The sequence below is a fragment of the Zalophus californianus genome, chromosome 3, assembly GCF_009762305.2.
Source record: "Zalophus californianus isolate mZalCal1 chromosome 3, mZalCal1.pri.v2, whole genome shotgun sequence".
Taxonomy (NCBI): domain Eukaryota; kingdom Metazoa; phylum Chordata; class Mammalia; order Carnivora; family Otariidae; genus Zalophus; species Zalophus californianus.
Genome location: NC_045597.1, coordinates 134,988,613 through 135,010,782, shown reverse-complemented (window position 1 = coordinate 135,010,782; position 22,170 = coordinate 134,988,613). Strand labels below are relative to the sequence as shown.

The 22,170-nt window shown below is 38.8% G+C and overlaps 1 protein-coding gene across 1 annotated transcript in view; it reads right to left on the bottom strand.

Moving 5' to 3' along the window:
- The window catches only part of LOC113921013 (cytochrome b reductase 1), a 34,515-nt gene that overhangs the window by 4,471 nt on the left and 7,874 nt on the right, over nt 1-22,170 (bottom strand). Inside the window, exons 2-3 of the mRNA XM_027591531.2 lie at nt 13,983-14,191; nt 26-180 (exon numbers count right to left, since the gene is read on the bottom strand). Coding sequence (XP_027447332.1) covers nt 26-180; nt 13,983-14,191 — 364 coding nt within the window. The remainder of the gene's footprint in view (nt 1-25; nt 181-13,982; nt 14,192-22,170) is intronic.

The window sequence follows — 22,170 nt, the reverse complement described above, 5'->3', positions numbered from 1 at the left end:
TAATTAGGAAAACTACGCAACTTACAGGGCAAAGAACAGTTTCTCAGTCACTCCCGTAAGTACTGCTGCAATCACCGTTCCAAAGATGAGGAGCCCAGAATAGACATGCACGGGCATGACAAGTGCTCGGAGGGAAAGTGGAGCCCAAGGAAGCAGAAAGATGAAAACCCCTAGGAGTAGCTGAACATCAACAGTACAAAGGTTATCATTTAATTTTAAGTTTTAACTAATATTAAAATTATTATTATAAAAGCAATTATGTGCAAAAGGGAAAACCTTCCTACAGAACCAAGGGCATAAGATGAAAAGTACATTTCCCCGCTCCAGTTCCACTACTCAAAGGCAACACCTATTACCACTTTCTCAAGTATCCTTCCAGAAAATCTCTATGCCTATACAAGTATGTGTGTGTGTGTGTGTGTGTGTGTGTGTGAGAAGAGAGACTTTTTAAAGTATAAATGGCATCTTACTAAATACTTCTTCTGCATCTTGCTTTTTTCCCTTAATAGTATATCTTGAAGATCTTTTCATGTCAAAACATGTGCATCTGGTTTATTCTTTTTAATGGCTACTCTTCTAGTAATTTACTCAGTTCTATCTCTATGGATGTTCCTCTTTCTAGTTTTTTCCAATCATTAACAAAGCTACAGTGAACATTCTGGTACCTTCTTGTTTGTATTTATCTATTTCCTGAAGATTGCCAAGTAGAAGAGGAAATAAAAGATTTTCAAGTCACTAAAACCAGATACAATAGGACACCTTTAGTCAGTTCAATCTAAAACAGTATATGCCGAGAAGTTGACAATTTTGTTTTATGAGGAAACAATGAATTCTGCAGAGAGGTTATCTCCATTTCCTTGACAATTAAATCCATAGCAGGATGCTTCTCTGCAGAGGAGAGCAAGATTCCTATGGAAATGAAGTCTGGTAACACTTTCAGTGTGTTTTGTTTTGTTGCCCCACAGCCCTTCCCCATTAAGTATTGTCTTCTCCTCAAGAAAATGAAGACCACTGAGCTACTGAATTTAAAGGGGTGTTTTTTCAGGTACCTACTTTGGATCTACCACCCAAACAAAACAAGTAGAGGGGAGAACAGGGAGAAATACAACATCACTGTTCATCTTTCCTGACTGAGGTCAAAGGACCTTTTCTGGGGGACACCAGAAAAATGAAGGCAGAAGGGGTCTGAGACCCTAAAACACATTGAGAATCAGCTTCTGGGACATGGTAATGAATGGAAGTTAAGAAATGCATTTGATAGGCTGATGCGCATATTTTATTGTCTGCTTAAGGCCACAAATGCCTGAATGTATGAGAAATGGTACAGAGGGCCCCCCTTGGTGGTTCAGAATGTTGCTAATTCTCCTTCAGTGACGTTTAGTGATTGTATTAGTATCAAAGGGCAAGCATTCTGACGTACAGGTTGTGCTTTCTCCATGAAAAGGGGGCTCAGGTAAGTGGCCATCAAGGATTTAGCACATCTATGCTTCTGTGAGTAAAGTCACCACAACTTTTCTGTGACTTGCCCATGGAAATATGTATCTTCCATATTTCTGTTCTCCCGACTCTTCATTCCTAAGATTCTGTTTTCTTTTATTTCTTTCAGGATTTATCATGTGTGCCTCTTGTAATCCCGTGGGGCTCAATGATCGAAGCAGGCAGGGTACCAGAAATTGGCTTACAGGACCCCAGGCAATTTAACTCTCCTTAAATGTTACTTTCACCATTAAAAAAATAATTTTTTGGCAAAAGAAAATTACTTTTAAGAGGAAAGGAAAAAAATTGCAGAATGCTTAACTTTGATTAAAAGTGTTCCAAATGGTACAAATTTATAATTTAAAAAAATTTATAATTTTTAGTAATATTCTTTATTTCCTTTTTACTGTCTTAGCCTTACCAACTTACAAGTAGTACGGTAACTTGAAACCAAGTGGACTGAAACAAAATCCCTTTGTCCTTTTAAGTCACTGGTTCTTGAAGTGTTGTTCATAGAAGACCTGCATCAGAAACACTTGGGCCTTTCTTTAAAGAGATCCCTGGGACACATCCACAGCTGCTAAATCAGAACTTCTAGGAGTCGGGCTCAGGAATCTGCATTTTAATAGAATGCCCAGGCAATTCTTAATACATGTTAAAGTCTGAAGATCACTCACTGCTTTTGACTCACATAAATTGTTTCAGAGATATGGGTTAGCTACAGTCTGGAAAATCCCTAAAAGTGAAGGCAGTGGAATCATCCATTATCTTCAGCCTCAAACACATATTAAGTGCCAACTATGGAAAACAAAGTGCTCCAGTGTTTAGAAACCATCACCTACAGAAAGCTGTTCTTCACCACAATCGAGTTCTTAAGAGAGTTTAAGAAGAATAGAATCTCATTAAAAATTATTATTAAGATATCAAAGTGAAAGGGTAGTATGATCCTAATTATAATTAAAATTTTTTTAAATGTATATTCATAGGCATAATAAAAGCCTAAAGGAAATAAGCTAAAATACAATGATACCTCTAGATTATGGCATTATCAGTGATTTTTGTTTTTTCTTTTTTTCCCTGTATTTTATAAATTTTAAAGTTAATGTATATTACTTTTATAATTGGAAATAGACAATAAAAGTTTACTTTTAAAGTTCCTATACTAAATACCTGGGCTTTATCAGTTAATTATTAATTATTATCTGCTCACCTACAAATGTATTTTACTACTCCAGTTTTATCTCACTTTATGAAACAAATGAGTTTTTTTTTAAAAAGATACGTGTGAACTTTGAGACCTAACAATAACTTTTGTTTGCAAACATCATTAATGAAACCAGGAAATATCTGCCTAGCTAGCTTTTGTATTAGGTATGATTTCCTTTTTCTTTTTTTAACTGTAGAGGTGGATTTAATGAGCAATCAAGTGATTTACAGATTATTATATGGAGGTCCTCTCCATTTTTCTGCTATTTTATATACTCACTCATTCCTGCATTTAAAGCACATATTGCTGGGCCCCATCCCTAGAGTTTCTGATTCAGCAGATCTGGAGTGGAACTTAAGAATCTATATTTCTAATTTCCCCGGTGATGCAAATGATGTTGTTCTAGGGACCACACTTTGAGAAGCCCTGTCTTGGGCCATTTCCAAGTTGCATTCTTCAAACATAAAAGCATGTTTCTTCCAGGGATTAAAACATCTAATTAGCTCGAACTAGAATATGTCCAAAGGTTTTTTATAAAGAGACGACACACAAATTGAACACTATGTTCCCCTGTCAATATCCCACATCTCCTTGCTGCACCGTCTTGCATCACAACTACCTGGTGGTACCCCAGCACTGGCTCAGCCATCTTCAGGACTACCTCTGGTCTGCTAGGTACTACTAGAGGAAATCACACAGCCAAGGACACTGGCATCACTATAAATTGATGACTGTGATGCCCACAGTTATGAGCACTTCAACACTGCTCAACAATCTTTCTATTGTCTGATTTCTCAGCTGGTCCCTTTTCCTCAAACTACTCGCTGTCCCGTGTGCCTTCTATTAGCAGATGATTTTATTACCACCTCGTGCGGAAAACAGAGTCTCACTTTTCTGCCACTGAACCAAACAAACCAAAAAAGCACCCCAAACCAACAATTCCCTCCTTTCTTCAATTACAACAGAGTTGCTGTTCAATTTTCCAGCTGGGCTCTGCAACCTGCTTCCTGAAGACATAGCTGTAGATTCACTCCAGCATTTACGACCTCTCCTTCTCTACCAGTGCCATCTTGGGTGCATTTTAACATGCTGGAGCTTCTCACAATGAAAAGAAGTTAAAACAAAAACAAAAACAAAAACAAACTCAACCAAACCCCTGACTCCCATCCCTGTTCGGTTACCATCCTCTCGCACTCCTTGCCTTCTTGCCCAAAACTCTTGACTGAGTTGCCTATTTTTCACCTTCTACTCCTTCTTCAGTCCATTGAAATCTGGATTCTGCCCTCCAGGAAAATTGCTCTCCAGGGTCATCAGTGACTTCCAGGTCACTCAATCCAAAGGACAGTTTTCAGACCTTATTTTCCTTGACTTCTTACAGCATCTGACACTCCTTCAGCCCTTTGTTCCCTCTCTAACGTTCCTTTTCTCATCCCCTGACTTGCTCAAGCCTGCAAGTGACTTTCATCTCTTTACCACTGACTTTCCAAATCTCATTAATTCTACCTTTGAACTATCTTTAGAAACTATCCACTTTGCTCACTGCTACTCCTACACCCCACGCCACAATTGTTTCTCATTTGAACATCTGTACTTCAAGCTAGTCTATCTACCTGTACTCCTGTCCAGCCTCCAATTCATCTTCCATAACTCCACTCCCAGTAGCCTGACCTCCTTGTTTCCCAAACAAAGCAAACCCACATACCATCCCATTCCCCTCTTATACGCCCCTTTCACCACCAACCTCATGACTTCAGGTTTTGGTCTCACTTCCTTTATCCCCTGTACCATACGAGAGCTCTCCCAGAACACTCCATACCCACCTTATCTACGAAATACAGAGAGACCAGTCTCCCTTGTAAGTTATATGAGGACAGAAAGCATGTTTCTTTGGATCCATGCTTGTCTTGTGAACAACACATCCTCTACAGCCTAGCAAGGAATCTAATGCACAATAGGTATTTAGCTTTGTTGAATAAGTGGATTAATGAACAAAATTTCATTCACATAAAATGTATCTTCTCAACTATGAAGGTGCCTAGGATCCATAGCAGAAATAAAATAAAAAATGCCATCTTTAGGTTGTAAAGGAGCCTTCCACAAGATTTATACTTCTAATAACAATAGCTGACTTGTGCCATTCTAGTATGCTAAGCCGTAGGCTGAGCATTTCTGTGCATTATTTGGCTTTGGTTACGATGTTGTGAAGGATGTATCAAAAGCCTTAATTTATAGGTGAGAAAACTAGGTTCAAAAAGATTCAATAATTTGTCTTAAGGTCACCAGCGACAAATGGATGAACCTGATTCAAACTGAGATCTCCCTGATTACAAATCCCATGTTCTTAAACACTACTTCCTCTCTGGACCTGAGCAAGAAAAGAGGGTTCAGATTTCCTCCTGCTAACCAAAGTCATAAAGTTGTGAAATGACCTTTCTGAGAAGTCTAGTTAGCACACAAATAAAACAACAAAAGATAAGAATTTGAGTATTTCAGAGAGCAAAAGAGAATCTTGAGAGATTTTAAAATGTTTTTAATTCACCCAAGTTTAATATTAGAAAAATCTGATACAACTGACTATATTAACAGATTAAAGAAGACAAGCTTTTGATTGGTCTCAAACAGCATGCTTCTGAACTCCCAGGAGGGCCTGTGAGCACATATTGCTGGGCCCCCCACCCAGAGTTTCTGATCCAGCCGTTCTGGAGTAGAACCCAAGAATCTGGTTTGTTTTGACCTCAGGGGAAGGGAAGATCTCACCAACAAATTACCAAAATGAAATAAAAAATCATAACCTTAAAGGAAAAGATGAATTTGTTTCATTAAAATTGAGAATTTCCATTTATCAGAAAATACTAACAAAAGAGAAAATATAAGCTTCAAACTGGAAGATATATATAAGCAATACGTGTAAATGAAAAGGAATCTGACACAGAACTCCTACATATCTTCAAGGAAAATAAAAAAAAACCCTCATTTTTCAAATGGACAAAAGATATGAACAGGTATTTCTTAGAAGAGAAACATGAGTAATCAGTGCAATAAACATTAAAACCACAAGAAGACATCATCTTATATGCACTAGTTTGGCAATCATTAAAAAGTCTGAAGAGGATGACTGTCGGCAAGGATGTGCCTTATGGGAAGGAACACTTACACTGCTGGCAGGAACACACTGGGATCAACCACTTTGGAAAACAGTTTCTTTTTTAGGCTGAGTATATAACTCCCCTCGTAAGTATATGCCCAGAGTAATCTTTGCATATGAGGGCCATTATATATAAATGTTCAATATAGCATTGTTTTAACAGAGGACAACTGAAAATGGCCCAAATGTCTACTAGCAGGAGAACGGATAAGTAAATTCATGATATATTTGTACAATGGAATACAAAAGTAAAAAGGAATACAGCTAGAGGAATCAATATGGTTGAATCAGTAGAATGAAAAAAAAGTTACAATAGAATACAAATATTACAAGACTATTTTTTAAAAAGTAAAAAAGCAAAACTAAACAACATATTATTTGGGGATTCACAGTATGCAGTAAAATTATAAAGAATAACAGGGAATGACAAAAAAACTTCCAGAGAATGGTTACCACTAGGGGCTGGGGTAGGTAGAGAGATCTGGGATCCAGGTAGGAGTGGGTAGGGATTCTATGTATTCTAAATTAGGCTGGATGGTGGAAGCATAGCAGTTAATTTTATCATGATCTGTAACTTCTAAATACATACAAGAGGGCTTTTTAAATTCAGAAACTCAAAGAGCTTTTATTTATATGGGCTATGTCTATTGATATTTACCATAGTAGAAATTAAAGCTGAAACTTCTAAAAATATTTATTCATTTAACAATGATAAATTCTCTACATATTTACATAAATAACATGTCTTATGGAAAAATAACTATATTATGTGAAACAAAAAAATAGTGAGTCAAATGACATGTTTGCAAATCATTTCAAGGTCTGATTCAATAGTGGATAATTGGATTCCTCTATTTGTCTCCACATTCGGTCTGATAGGATAGCACATATAATGCAGCCTCTGGAAAAGTCCCCCGAACACTTGTGAGGAACTGAGACAAAGACAAATACCATCTTAGTATTATGAAAAGAGCTTTGAACAGAAAGACCACCTGAAAAATCTTGGTTACCCCCGCCCCGTTCAGGGCTTCCTGGACGTTTCCTTTGAAAACTACTCTAGGGCACCTGGGTGGCTCAGTTGGTTAAGCGACTGCCTTCGGCTCAGGTCATGATCCTGGAGTCCCAGGATCGAGTCCCGCATCGGGCTCCCTGCTCAGCGGGGAGTCTGCTTCTCCCTCTGACCTTCTTCCCTCTCATGCTCTCTCTCTACCATTCTCTCTCTCTCTCAATAAATAAATAAAAAATCTTTAAAAAAAAAAAAAAAAGAAAACTACTCTAAGAGGATGCCTTGGACGCAGAGAGAAGGAACACCTCAGAAAGATGAAATGAAAGAATAAGAAAATTTGGGAGGAGAGTGTCATAAAGAAATTTCAGCTTAATTTCCTCTTCAAAGGGGTAAATAAAGGATCTCTGCTTTGCCGAGGAATCATTCCTGTGATTGTTTTGGGGGCTGTGGAATTGGGCAGGGGGCAGGCAGCAGATCAGATGATCCAGCCTGGTCCAACCCCCTGTCCAAGTGCCTCAGTCAAGAGAACACTTAAGATACAAGCAGACCCAAACACATTTTTACACAGTTTAATCTATGGACTCAGGAAAGATGGGCCCTCTTTTTTGGGGGGGTAGGCTCAAGGACCTCAGGAGCCACCTAGCTGAGGGAAGCAGAGGTGATATGCAGAGAACACAGCCCAGTGAGAGTTCACTTTGGACCTCTGATAATTCGTTATTGTTTAAAAATGCCTCAGAGGCTAGATGTCACAAGTCGGAAAGAATTCTCACTTGAAATGCTTTACGATCCAGAGGTAAACATGAGGAAGGAGGAAGACCTTTCAGCCTTCATGGCTGCAGCCTTTGTTGCTTGCCTCGCTCTTTACTTACTGAAATCACCTGGACACTGGCTTCACTTGGCAGAAAAAATCCTGGCACGGAAGCTCCGCTCACCCCCAACAGCGCTAAGGTAAGAGGATCCGAACTTGACGGTCTCTCCCGCGCTCTTCATACTCGGTGGCAGAACTGATTCTTTAAGTGTTCTTGGGTCGGGGCGGGGCGTGCAAACCAGCCTCACAATCTCGGCGAATGGCCCGCAAGCGCGGGTAAGCTCTGGGACCCAAGGGCAGGCAGCCGGGGCCATGGAAGCCGGCAGAAAGACAGCAGCTACTGCTGCTCCCGGAAAGTGGGGCTTCCTGTTCTCCGCCAGCAAGTGGCTGCTCCAGGAACCTCCACCGAGAACTCGTCTTGATTCAGACAGAGAAACTGCTTCCCCTTTGCGCTTTTGACTTAAGAAAACTGACAGAAGCATGTCTCTGTCAAAGCATATTTTTGTGGCTCATGAATTTTTACAACTAAGAATATGGAGGCAGGACTCTTTGTAAATCATAAGGAGGGAGCATAGCGCCTATCAAAAGCGAAGAAAGCAAGCTTGGAATTGATTTCTTTCCTCTGGGAAAGGAAATGTTCTTTCCTGTCATTACGTCCTGAGCACACCTGGGTGATCTGTTCTGTCACTTCTAGGGAGAAGCAATGCAAATAGCTTGAAAACAGCTGTTATGCAACAAAGGAATAAAGCTGGAATGTAGTCCTCTTGTCCTGACAGGACACCGATCACCTGGTTCCTGAACAACCATGGGCACCAAGCACAACGTGTGTACTCACAGCTGTGGTGAGGGGACGCCCATTTGCTTGTTTAGTTTTAGAAAACTATGTAGGAGCGGCTGGGTGGCTCAGTCGGTTGAGCATCTGCCTTAGGCTCAGGTCATGATCCCAGGGTCCTGGGATCAAGCCCCGCGTCGGGCTCCCCGCTCAGCCTGGAGCCTGCTTCTCCCTCTCCCTCTGCCCCTCCCCTAGCTTATGCTTTCTTCCTCTCTCTCAAATAAATAAAATCTTAAAAACTATATATATATGATTTTATGTAACATATGATTTACTTATATTTAAAACAAAAGAGCTACATGTTCAAGCAAGTCAAATAAGATACATGTAAAAATAACCCCCCAACGAATCCTACCCACTCCCACAATGGTAGTAGTTTGGTATATTCTCTCACGCCTTTCTTTACACATCAACACATATATGCTTTTTTTCTTTCTCTTTCCTTTTTTTTTTAAATGACATTTTACTATACCTATTACTCTTCAGTATTTTTTATACTGAAGAGCATATCATGATTTCACTCTTGGTCAGTAGACAGAGCTACATTCCTTGTAATACCTTTATAATATCCACCATCGATTTACCACAGATTATTTAACCATTCCCTATTGATGGGCATTTAGGTTGCTTCCCGTTTCCTGCCCACACAAACAGTGCCGCACTAAAAAATCCTTTTTCGAGTTCCTTATGTTACAGTTATTTTACTTCCTCTCTCTCTGAATGTGGGATTGCTAGGTTAAGGGTAACGATATTTAAAAAACAATTTTAGTAGATAGTAACAAACTACTTCCCTAAAATTTGTTAACAGTGCATTTCCTACCAGCAGTGGAAAAGCAGAAGTGGAAAGCACCCTTTACCTCACACCCTTGGCAGCAAGGAACATCACCACTGTTGTTGTGATAGTCTTGTGGGGAAAAATGACATTTTATTGTTGTCCTCACATTTTCCTAACTTCTTAGTGAGGTTGGACATTTTATCATATGCTTATTGGTGATTTAAGTTTTTCTTCTTTGACATGCCTATTCAAATTTTCTGTTTATTTTTCTGTGAGGTTGCCTTTTTATCACTAATTTTAGGAGTTGTTTTATATATTAGGGACACCTGGGTGGCTCAGTCGATTGAGCATTCGGCTCAGATCATGATCCCAGGGTCCTCGGATTGAGTCCCACATCGGGCTCCTTGCTCAACAGGAAGCCTGCTTCTCCCTCCGCCTGCCACTCCCCCTGCTTGTGCTCTCTCTCTCTCTCTGACAAATAAATAAAAAATCTTTAAAAAAAAAAGGAGTTGTTTTATATATTAAATGCATTAACCCTTAACACATGACATGATTATTTCCCATATCCCTTGGTGCAGTTTCTGTTGACTTTGGTATATTTGCCCCATATAATTTTTAAAAAATTTTTATGTAATCAAACATGTCTTTCTTTTCCTTTATGACTTGTGATTTCTTGTCAACCCTATGGACTCCCCAACCTCAGATTATACAGATTATATGCTTCTTAGTTTTCTTTTTCTCTTTTCATTGGCTTTGTTTTTTTAATATTTAGAACGTTAATCTATCTGGAATCTTTTTTCTTTTGTGTTATATACAGAGTCCTTTTGCTTATTTATTTGGTTTCTTCCAAATGGATAACCCATTATGATGGTAGCATTTATTAAATAAGCAAAATTCTTTCTCCACTAAATTGAAATACCATAGTGTCATAGAAAAAGTTCTCATACATACTTGGACTGTTTCTGTCCTCTCTGTTCTTTCCATGGCTATAATTTGTTTACTTTTGTTTTAATAACTTGTTTTGAATAAGGCAGGTCTCCCTTCGCTTCTTTTTCAAAATTTTTTGATTATCCTTGGATATTTACTGTGCAAGTTTAAGACTCCCATCAAGCTTAAAATTAGAATTATATTAAAAATAAATATGGTTGAAGAGGGAAAGATATTTCTATATTAATTTTTCTCTTTTAGTAACATGGTATCTCTCTAATTATACCATGTTTTCTCAATAAGATTTTATAGTCTTTTACGTGTTCTTTTTTTTTCTTTTTTAAGATTTTATTTATTCGGGGAGGGTATGTGCTATGGTGAGTGCTGTGAATTGTGCAAGACTGTTGAATCACAGATCTGTACTTCTGAAACAAATAATGCAATATATGTTAAGAAAAAAAAAGATAGCAGGAGAGGAAGAATGAAGGGGAGTAAGTTGGAGGGGGAGATGAACCATGAGAGACGATGGACTCTGAGAAACAAACTGAGGGTTCTAGAGGGGAGGGGGGTGGGGGGATGGGTTAGCCTGGTGATGGGTATTAAAGAGGGCCCATTCTGCGTGGAGCACTGGGTGTTATACACAAACAATGAATCATGGAACACTACATCAAAAACTAATGATGTAATGTATGGTGATTAACATAACAATAAAAAATTTTAAAAAAGATTTTATTTATTCATTTGAGAGAGAGAGAGAGAGAGAGAGAGCACAAGCAAGGGGGAGGGGCAGAGAGAGAGGGAGAAGCAGACTCCCTGCTGAGCAGGGAGCCTGATGCAGGACTCGATCCCAGGACCCCGAAGGCAGACACTTAACCATCTGAGGCACCCAGGCGCCCCCGTATCTTACATATTCTACATATAGGTTTTACACCCTCATTGTTCAATTTATTCCTAGGTATTTTATAATTTTATATCCATATTATAAATGAATTCTACTTCTTATTCTAAGTGGTTATTTCCAGTTTAGGCAAAAGTTCTTGAATTATGAATGGCGATCTTATATCCAGCCACCTTTCCAAATGCTCTTACTACTCTAGCCATCTCTTGGGTTACTAGACATACATTACATGATCTGCAAACCAAAAAGTCACAAATTCTCTATTATTTATGCAGATTTTTTTCATTATCTTGTAGCTAAAACCTCTAAAATAAAGTTGAATTACAAAGGAAGGAAGCACCAATATCTTATTAATTTAACAGAAATGTCTTCAGTATTTCACAGTTTAAATTGGTGTTTGCTGTTGGATGTTAGTAAATGTGTTTGTCATCGGAGCCGCCATCTTAGGTGTAGGAGTATGTAATGCACAATGGGGCCACATCTAAGAAGAGTTTGTTTTCTCTCGGTGTACTGGAATAGTTGAAAGTACCTGTTCCTAGAAGGTCAAAGGTATAAAACAGTAAGGACCCAATGCCTTTTTTAGTGATAGATTTCAAATAACCTTACCAGTTTCGTTTAATATTATTGGCCAGTTTAGGTTTTCTAATTCCTCTTGGATCAAATCTGGTAGTTTATATTTGGCAAGAAAATAGTCCTTTTTTCTTTCTTTAAGATTTTTAAGCATATTACTGTATATTAAAATTTCATAATCTGTCCTAATTTCAAAATACTTTTTGTATCTATGATTATCTTTCTTTCTTATTCTGAAGGTTGTATATTTTGTTTTTTTCTCAATCAGGTTTGCAATGGTTTATCTATTTTATTATTTTTTTAAAGAACAAGATTTTCATTTCACTTACAATTTCTTCTATTTTTTATTCATAGTTGTGGGAGGCTGAATCATGCTGCCCCCACACCTGCAAAGATATTCACACCCTAATCCCTGAAAGCTATGAATATGTTATGTTACATGGCAAAAGACACTTTGTAAATGTAATTAGTTTATGGATCTTATGATTGGGAGATAATCTTGGATTATCTGGACAGCTCTATATAATCACATGACTCAGTAACAGTATTTTATCTAGTCCGTTTTAATTACTGCACTCAGAACCACAGAACCCTCTCACAGGAAAGCTACATAGCTTTTGGGTGGTTTCCATTCTGTTCCTCAGAGATACACCCTCCAGCTGAGGATGCTCAAAGGCTAGCTGAGTGATCATGGGGACATCGTGGGAACAGCAGAACTAAGTGCTTGTGGAGAGGGCCCCGGACTTGGGCCTGAGTCCCAGCTCTGCCTCTGGCTGTGTAACTTGCACATCCTCAGCACCAGCAAAGGCCATCTCCCATGAAGGATTAGGGGAGATAAGCAGAATGCTTCACACAGTGCTCCCTCTCCTGTGTTCCACATCCTGAAGTGGTGCAGAGGAAGTGAGACAAAGTGAGGGGAACGGACCGCTGAAAGCAGAACACGGAGCGGAGAAAAGTTCTGAAGAGATGCCAGGAAGGAAGCCAAGGGGATCCCCAAAGCAACAGGCAGCATCTCAGTGGCCTCTGCTCTTGCCATCCTACTCTCTGGGAGGACCCACCACCTGCTGGCGGAGATAAAAGCTGCCTCCCAGACGAGAACACTGAGGGAAAATCAGCCTTGAGGACGGGAAGTCTGAGCTAGGCTCAGCTATCCAATTTGAGATATTTTTCTTGTTCCTTCTTATCAGTAAGATCATGTTTGATTCAGGGTTTTCTCTGTGCTCCCATCCTGTCTGGTCTCTAATCCCTACCGCCAGTCATGGTAATGCAAACTTAAATAATCAAATAGTGTCCATACATACATTAACTTTTATTTAATTAAAATTCAAGAAGACTTAAGGCTTTAAAAGCCTTTCTTTAAAAAGAAAAATGACAGATACCTGGTAAGAGGTCTTTTTCTAAAAGGTCATACATTCATATATTTTAAGATATGCCTTGTTGGGGGTGGTGCCTGGGTGGCGCAGTCAGCTGAGAGTCAGACTCTTGGTTTCTGCTCAGGTCATGATCTCAGGGTCGTGAGATCGAGCCCCACATCGAGCTCTGTGCTCAGCATGGAGTCTGCTTAAGAATCTCCCTTTTATTCTGCCCTCCCCCCCATGCTCGCATGCTCTCCCTCTCTCAAATAAATAAATAAATCTTAAAAAAAAATGCGCCTTGGGATTTTATGGATTCACTCCAGTTTCTTCTCCTATATTCACAGAAAACTAAAGTTTACATTGATATCCCAATTAGGTAGCTGGATATATACTGTACTAAGCAAGGAAAATGAATTGACATAGTTGACAAAGATTTTTCACCAAAGTGGTTAACACCAAAAAGACCTTTAAAATTAACCTTTTACTTCAGTGACCTAGAACAGCCAAATCCCTATCACACTCCATTAGCTTATGTTTAAATACGGTGATCCCAAAAGTATGTGTTTTTACTAAGTGAGGAAAGGGGAAAACTAAACTAACCACTGAGCCTTCAAAATCTAACAAAGAAGTAAAATTCATGTTTTTATTCATAAAGTTAGAAAAAAGCAGTGATAGAGAATATGGGGAAAAAATCTGTAGCTCTTGCCTATGCTTGTTTATTTAGCATATGGAACTGCACATGGCAGTTTCCCTACACAGATCTGTCCCTATCTAAAATCTCACACTCAAGCTTAAAGACTGTGAATTCTGCAGTTCTGGTGGCCCCTCAGGGAACAATACCGACAATGGAAACAAAATGGAGCAGAGCCGGGTAGGGGAATGAGAAGACGATTTCCAAGAAATATGAATGTATAGAAAACATCTACGGTATCTGAACTGTTTTACTTTTTATAATGTGTTTATAAATACACCGAGACACTGACCTGTAAGATGTAGAGTATGACAACCGTCAGCCCGACCCAGCTGTGTAGACTGTACATGTTGGGGATACTCAAGGCATTGTGGAAATCAAAAACGGACACCAGAGCGATAATTACGAGAATGGCAGCAACGGTGTGTAACCCTGCATGGATGGACTTCATCAGGAGCTTGCTGCATTTCCAGGTCCATGGCAGTCTGTATACAATGATGGCTAGAAAGAGACGAAAGGGGACAGCATGTGGTGTTATTTTTAATCAATACAAGTTGAACACTTTGACGCACCAAACACTCCCTCTTCCATGAAACCCTTTCACTTGGCTTCTGCTTCTCCCCTCTTCCCTGCCTCTCACGAGTTCATTCTTGGGCTCCTTTGCCAGCATCTTTATTACTCCCAACTTATGAACAAACCCTGGTAGCTCTCAGCCTCAGTTCTAAGACTTTTCCCCTGTGGGTGACCTCATTCACTCTTTCAGTGAGATGTCACCTACATGGCAGGGACTCCAAAATTCATATCTCCAGACCAGAACTTTCTTCTGAACTCCAGACCCATATAATTCAACAACTTCTTGACATCGCTATATAGATGCCTCTGTATATCTCATGCTCAGCAAATCCAAAACTAAATTATTAATCTTATGACCTGTTTTTTGTGTGTCTTAGTTTGATAAGAAAAGACAGACTAAGGAATAGAAAAATATGCACCAAGATTTAAATAGACAAAAGAATATATCCCAGTATTTTACCAAAAAGTATATCCAAAAATAGAGAGAGAAACATAAGCAAAATATCAACTTCATTAGTCAACAGAGAAATGCAAATTAAAATCAAATGAGAATATGTCTACCATATATCTGAACGGCTAAACATGAAAAATGCCAAGTATTGGGGAGGATTTAAAGCAATCAGAGCTCTCACGTTCTACAATAGGAGAGTAAATGAGAACAAACACTCTGGAAAACCAGCAGCATTTATTCAAGCTAAACTTATGTGTAACTTATGATCCAGCAATTCTACTCCTGGGTATATGCTCCAAAGGAATATGTACATATGTACACCAAAAGACATACACTAGAATATTATTAGCAGCACCATTTGTAGTGGCCAAAAACTAGAAACTCCCCAAATGCCCATCATTAATAGAATGAATAAATAAATGGTGATATATTCACAGCATAGAATAATATACAACAAAGAGAACGAATAATCTATAACTAGAACTTCACCCAATGATATGGATCGACCTATAACGTCCATGCCAAGAAACAAGACATAAACAAGTATATGCTGTATGGATTCAATTTATACGAAGTATAAAAACAAGCAAAACTCATCTTTGCATTAAGAAAAGTCAGGATAGTTGTTACCCTTGTAAGGAAAAAGTATAGTAACTGGAAAGGAACATAAAGAGATTTCTAGCTTCCTGCTAATATTCTGTTTCTCAGTCTGGGTGCTGGTTGTATAAATATTCACTGAGGGAAGATTCATCAAGCTATACATTATATGTACACTTTTTTGCATGTAGATTAAACTTCCACAAAAACATTTTTGAAAGCATTTTTTTTTAAATTGTCCTGGTTTAAGCAACAGATTATATGGTCACCTTAACCAGCATGCAATTAATTTTTGTTCTGAAGACAATATCCTGCCGCTACCCACCCTCATTCCCACCCCTCTGGTTCATGTCAGGGAAAATTTAGAGATCCGAAAATGTATGGCAGGTTGAAAAAGTTTGAAGAATATTTCCCTGGAAGATGGATTCCATTATATCAGCAGTGTATCCTGTATATTGCTTAGTTCCAGTAAGAAAAAAAAGAGCACATTCCCACTAAAGACATTTATAATTTGAAAGTATAGAACTTCATAGGATCACAAAAATGTATGAGATTATCTAATCTATTCTCAGGCAGAAACACATATAAACCTACAAAGACAGATGTGAATTCAGCCTCTTTAAAGCTTTCAGCACAAGATGCCAACTTTCCTGTCCTTTGGTTCTATTCCACAACACCTGACAGCCTTCACTATTAAGATAGCATTCTTTTCAGCTAATCCAAAGTGTGAAGGATTGCTACTTACTAATTTTAGTGCATATATGGATGTCTTATAAATGTTGATTGGTTATATTTCCTTGAGGACACAGAGACTTTTCAGATAATCATTTCTATATTCGGTGGATCTTTTCAAGCCATTTAGTGCAACCAGGTAGACCAGTTGATCCTTAAACAAGGTTCTGCCACTTGACCATTGAGCAAAGTTAGGGGTAATGACCTACACACAGTTGAAAATCTGCATATAACTTTTGACTCCTCCAAAATTTAATTACTAATAGCCTACTGTTGACTGGAAACCTTACCCATAACATAAACAGTTGATTAACACATATTTTGTATGTTATATGTATTATATACGGTATTCTTAGAATGAAATAAGCTAGAGAAAAGAAAATGTTGAGAAAATCATAAGGAAAAACATTTACAGTAGAGTGTGTTTATCAAAAAACATCCACCTGTATGTGGACCTGTACTATGGTTCAAACCCATGCTGTTCCAGAGTCAACTGGAACTTTTTTTTAAGATTGTATTTATTTATTTGAGAGAGAGAGAGAGAGAGAGAGAGAGTGCATGAGCAGGGGGGAGGGGCGGAGGGAGAGGGAGAAGCAGACTCCCAAAACTCGAAACTTGATCCCAGGACTCTGAGATCATGACCTGAGCCGAAGGCAGATGGTTAACCCACTGAGCCACCCAGGTGGCCCTGTCCTTTTTTAAGAGCTAGTTCAAAGTCCGTTCTCATCCCTACTTTATCCTCTCTGAGGGCAGGAATGCGTTTTTCTGTTTTTCCTTGTACCTGAGCCTAGGACAGCCCTGGGCTCAAAGTATATAGATCCATAAGCATGTTTTTTTAACTCTTATTTTGAGATAATTGTAGATTTACATGCAATTCTAAGAAATAATATAGACTTGGGCGCCTGGGTGGCTCAGATGGTTGAACGTCTGCCTTCGGCTCAGGTCATGGTCCCAGGGTACTGGGATTGAGTCCCGCATTGGGCTCCCTGCTCCTTGGGAGGCTGCTTCTCCCTCTGCTTCTCTCTCTCTCTCTTTCCCTCTCTCTCTCCCTCTGTCTCTCATGAATAGATAAATAAAATCTTAAAAAAAAAAGAAATAATATAGACAGAGCCCATATACTCTTCACATAGCTGGTAATATTTGGTGTTACCAATGGTAACATCTTGCATATAACCATAGTACAATATCACAACCACGAAATTGACGTCAATATAATCCACTGACCTAACTCAGATTTCATTAGTTTTATTTGTGTATGTGACCCATAAGTATTTTTAAGATGAATATAAAACACTTTCTGCATGCTGATCAAAGTCTAGGGGAAAAAAATGAAGTCAACTCAAACACATGGTTTCCCCTCTTTATGCTTTTTCTCCTCTGATTCAGTGGCACACCATATATGATTTTCAAGTTATCAAGGAAAGCAAATGCCTCTTTACCCAATGACTTTGTGACCTTTCATCCACACAGTAGAGCCTTTTGCAATTTGTGTGATCAGACAGTAGTTAAATAAAAATGTGGATAATATGAAAATCTAATACATCTCACCATCTTCTGGGTTAACCTCATTTATTACACACACACACACACACACACAGCTGAGCCCTTGCTAGATAGGAGGCATCCTGCTAAGTGCTCCACATGTTTACATTTACATTATAATTCTTAACCTCAACTCTGTGAGGAAGGTACAATTACTATTACCATGACCATTATATAGAGGAGGAAGCTAAGGAACAGAGAGGCTAAGTAGCTTGCTTAATCTTAATAAGTGTTTTAAAATTAATACTATTGTCGTCATCATCATCATCATCCTATCACCTAGGCACTGCCCTCATCTTAGATGAGGGAACTTGAACATCTACATACGAAAAGGGAATACTTGGAATATGTTTGCTTGAAAAGCAAATTATGAACAATAAATCACAAGAGCTTTTTCTCCCCAATCTGGATCCTGTTATATTAAATTTTTCCAAAGTCAAAACTAACCTCTGATATTAGAAGTCAGGAGTAATTGTCATGATTGAGAGAAGTTACAATGGTTACCAGGAAAATTCTTGGATGCCTGGGATGTTGTTTCATGATCGGGTACGTGAGTGTGTTCATGTTATGAAAACATATAACTTATGATTTAGGTATTTTTCTGCATGTATGTGGTTCTTCAATAAAATATTTACCTAAAAAAATGTTCAGCGAAGAATTTTTACTCTTCTAAATACTACAGGAATCACAGAGGAACGTGATAAAACTAAAATCTTTCCCCTTTAAGTGTTAAAACTGGATTTTTAAACCTTTCACATTTACTCAAATGATTTTATATTGGTTGTACACTAGCTTTCCTTCTCCAGCAGCAGTAGCATGAATGGAACACAATTCAATCTTTTACTGTGGATTTGGGGTTACCAATAAAATATACTGTCCTATTACCAGAGGAGAAAGCCCTTAGGGGCCGCAGGCAGGAGAGGAGCTTACTTCTGATTCACATGAGCCCAGGCAATTAGGGTTTTTCAGTCGCTGGGTCTAGTTTAGAGTTCTTCAATCTCCTTTTTTAGTTTCTTGCTCAGGTTAGGGTGCTTACCCTCCCTCCATCATCCTGTATTATCTTTTATTCCTACCAGATTTAAGTTATAGTTCATAAATCTTTATGTTGGCAAAAATTGGAACAGCTGTTAAATCAGGGTGATGAACACATGGGGATCTGTTATGTTACTTTCTGTATGATTGAAAGAGTTCCTAATTGTTTTAAAGTTAAAACAACATCTTTGTAAACTCACAAACCTAATATCGAATTAATCTCTACTAAGTAGGCAGCCTGTGGAAATTGGAGAGGCTCTCATGTGAGTGAGGCAGGGAGTTTTCTGCCTATCCTGGCTATATAGAAGTTCTGCTACATAGTTGACTATCATCAGAATGCTCTCTAGGTAAATGAAGGATAACTGCAAAAAGCTGCATTTGCATAAGGTGTTTACATGTTTTTAAAAATGTATAAGTAACCAAACTATGGTGGACTTCAGGAGAAAAGGGCAATCTTAACAAATCAAACCACATTTCTTAAACAAGAAGCTACTCTCAACAGCTATAAAAACTGCCTGGAGGGCGGAATTTAAATATTTCTTGCTTCTTTGGCTTGGCATTTACCTAGACACCATTCCTGAGGTTCAGCGAGAAGGAAGAAAAAGGTCTCATGAGCCCATGAGGAGGGGAAATGGCATCAAACAGCTACTTGTAACTGAAACAAGGGTTTTCTGTTAGAGGCCCTAAGTTGGCAAGACCATTTTCCCCCAGAAAATGAAGGAAAACATGAACACATATATCGAGAAATACATGTTAAATCTTTATAAAAGAAAAATTATTGGTAGTGGAATATGCTGTTGTGATAAACTTAAAAGGAAAGCAAGGAAGAAGAAAGAAAGAAAGAAAGAAAGAGAGAGAGAGAGAAAGGAAGGAAGGAAGGAAGGAAGAAAAAGAAAGAAAGGAAGGAAGGAAAGGAAAAAGGAAATCAACACCTGTGTTTAATTACTTTTCGGACAAATGAAAGTGAAAATACAGTAACTTGAATTTATTTATTAGAAAATTTCTCAGTTCCCCACTGCCTAATCAATTCAGGAATATGTGAAAATATGTACTCTCTAAGATGTAATCTCTAGTTTGACACCAGCTTTCGATCCATATACCATTACAGAACTATCGATATGCAGGTTTGTCTATATGCAGGCAATGCAAATTTAGAATGTGTCAAAGGGTATGTGGAGAGAGGGGCACTTGGAAGGAGAAATGTCCCCAAACATAGAAAACCATTTGACTCTAGTTCTTCTGTGTTTAAATCTTATGATTCATGAAGGTAGGAGCATGTCTATTTTGTTCCTTGCCATATCTCAGCATTTAACGCACAGCCTGGCACACAGGAGGAACTCATTAAGTGTATGTTGAATAAATAAATTTAATAAAGTACAGTAATTTATTCAGTATTCCCCAGCAAATGAGCAGACCCCAGCAAATGAGCAGATCCTCTTTTAAAATGCACGAATCAAAAACTCAAGACAATCTGTACTGCTGATCCAAGTGTTAGCTCATATAAGACCAAATGGTCCTTTCAAGTAAGGAACAAGGTACTCTACACTTGCGCCCACTTAACAGCTTTACATAAGCTTTACGTGAACCCCCCAAAACAGGTTATTGTTTGAAGTACACTGTAATTTTAAGACACTTATAAATTCTACTTATATATGGGGTACCCATTACACTTTTCTTAACTCTTTGAATAAAGTATTAATTTGACATCCTCAGTATACGTTCTCAGCAATATTATCAACTCATTTCTCCGTTCACCCAAAAATGTACCAGATTGTATCCAAAGACCTCAGGTTTTTATTTTTTTAAAAATTATTTGACAGAGAGAGAGAGCACAAGCAGGGGGAGTGGCAGAGGGAGAGGGAGAAGCAGGCTCCCCGCTGAGCAGGGAGCCCGACGTGGGACTCGATCCCAGGACACTGAGATCATGACCCGCACCGAAGGCAGACGCTTAAGGACTGAGCCACCCAGGCGCCCAAAGACCTCAAGTTTAAACGTAAAAGCAGAGAACCCTTTTAATATAATCTTGGAAAGATTCCTGCAGTGGCTTTTAAAGAGACTCTGAATTCTGAAGCACCGCGGCCCGCACTGCGCTCACGGAGCACCCGGGGCTGGATGGCCTGGGACGCCGTGAACCGCGCAGCAGCGACGCGGGCGGGCTTCCCCCCTGGCACCACCCGCCTCCCGGTAGGTCAACAGGAAAGTCGGGCTTGGCAGTGACCAGCCAACCTTGTCCTCTGCTCCCCTTCATCCAGCACAGTCAGAACTTGTGGTTCTACCACAAGTGACCATCGGATTTCTATCTTCAATCTGACCCCCACTCTCTGCCATGGGCGAGGGTCCCCGGTGTGTCCCAGTCCAATAAAATCTACCTGCCACTGGAAAAAAAAAAAAAAGAATCAAGTTTTGAAACATGGCTGTGTATTCAAATTGTCTCACCGCATGAATATCATGTAACTGAAAACCTTTAGAGAATCAAAATGCAGGAAGGGATTTGGATGATTTGGAAGATTTGTTTTAGTATCCTGGCCCTTAAGCATCTCTTTGAAGTGACTGAAATTATCACAAAGGCAGCTAGATGGTACCAAATGGTGTGTGAAGAGAGAAAAATTCAATTAATTGTTAGACATTTATAAATATCCAGAAATCCTGCATTGTTAGAAACATCAGCTATATTTTCTTATGCCTCATATCAATATTATAACAGATTAGAAGTATCATAACTGGCTCTGACATCACCTGTTTGTCTGACCCTGGTCAGGCATTTATCTCTAAAATTAGGCACTGAACTTCAAATCCCAGCCAGCTTTAAATATTTAGGACTCAGGTTTTCTAAAAGAAAACCATAACTCAGCTCTAACAAACTCAAATGGGAACAACTTGTAGGCAAGGCTACATTTTACTCATTTGTTTTACACAGTGTCTGACATACAGTAAGTGCTTAATAAATGTATGCTAATTAAATAGGATGATATATGAAAACTGAACGAATGAATGAACTTAGAAAAGTACAGCCCAAGTCTGTACAGTTATTTCAAAGCCATTTTGGCCTTTTAAGAAAGTTTCTACAGGAAGAAAAGAAGTTATAACAAAGATTTCTGGTCTAATTTCTTAAAAGAGAAGATTGTTCTACTTTTTAAGGGAAAAATTTTAAATCCCACAAAGTCAAGATAGAAAGCTCTAGCAGAAGTCACTTGTAAACTGGAAGGTATGGACTGGATTTGGTCCACAGATGTGTTTTGTTTGATCAGCACCATGTTCGGGGGTTTTGTTCTGGTTCTGTGGCTGGTTTTAGATTGAACCAGTTTTTAAAAAATCTGGATTCTCTTGGATAATGGGAAGCCCTAGCCACTTTGGGCTGGCATCCCCATACAGCCACAATTCGTTGCAGCTAAGAGGTTTCCTATTTTGTCCAAAGCAGGCACTCTCCAATTCTTTACAATCCCCTCTCCGCCCTCAACACACACACACAAAAGGCATCTCCCTTCTGCTGCATGAGGATCTGACCTTTGGTTAACTGTCCTAATAAAGACATACCAGTGGCTTGACACTAATG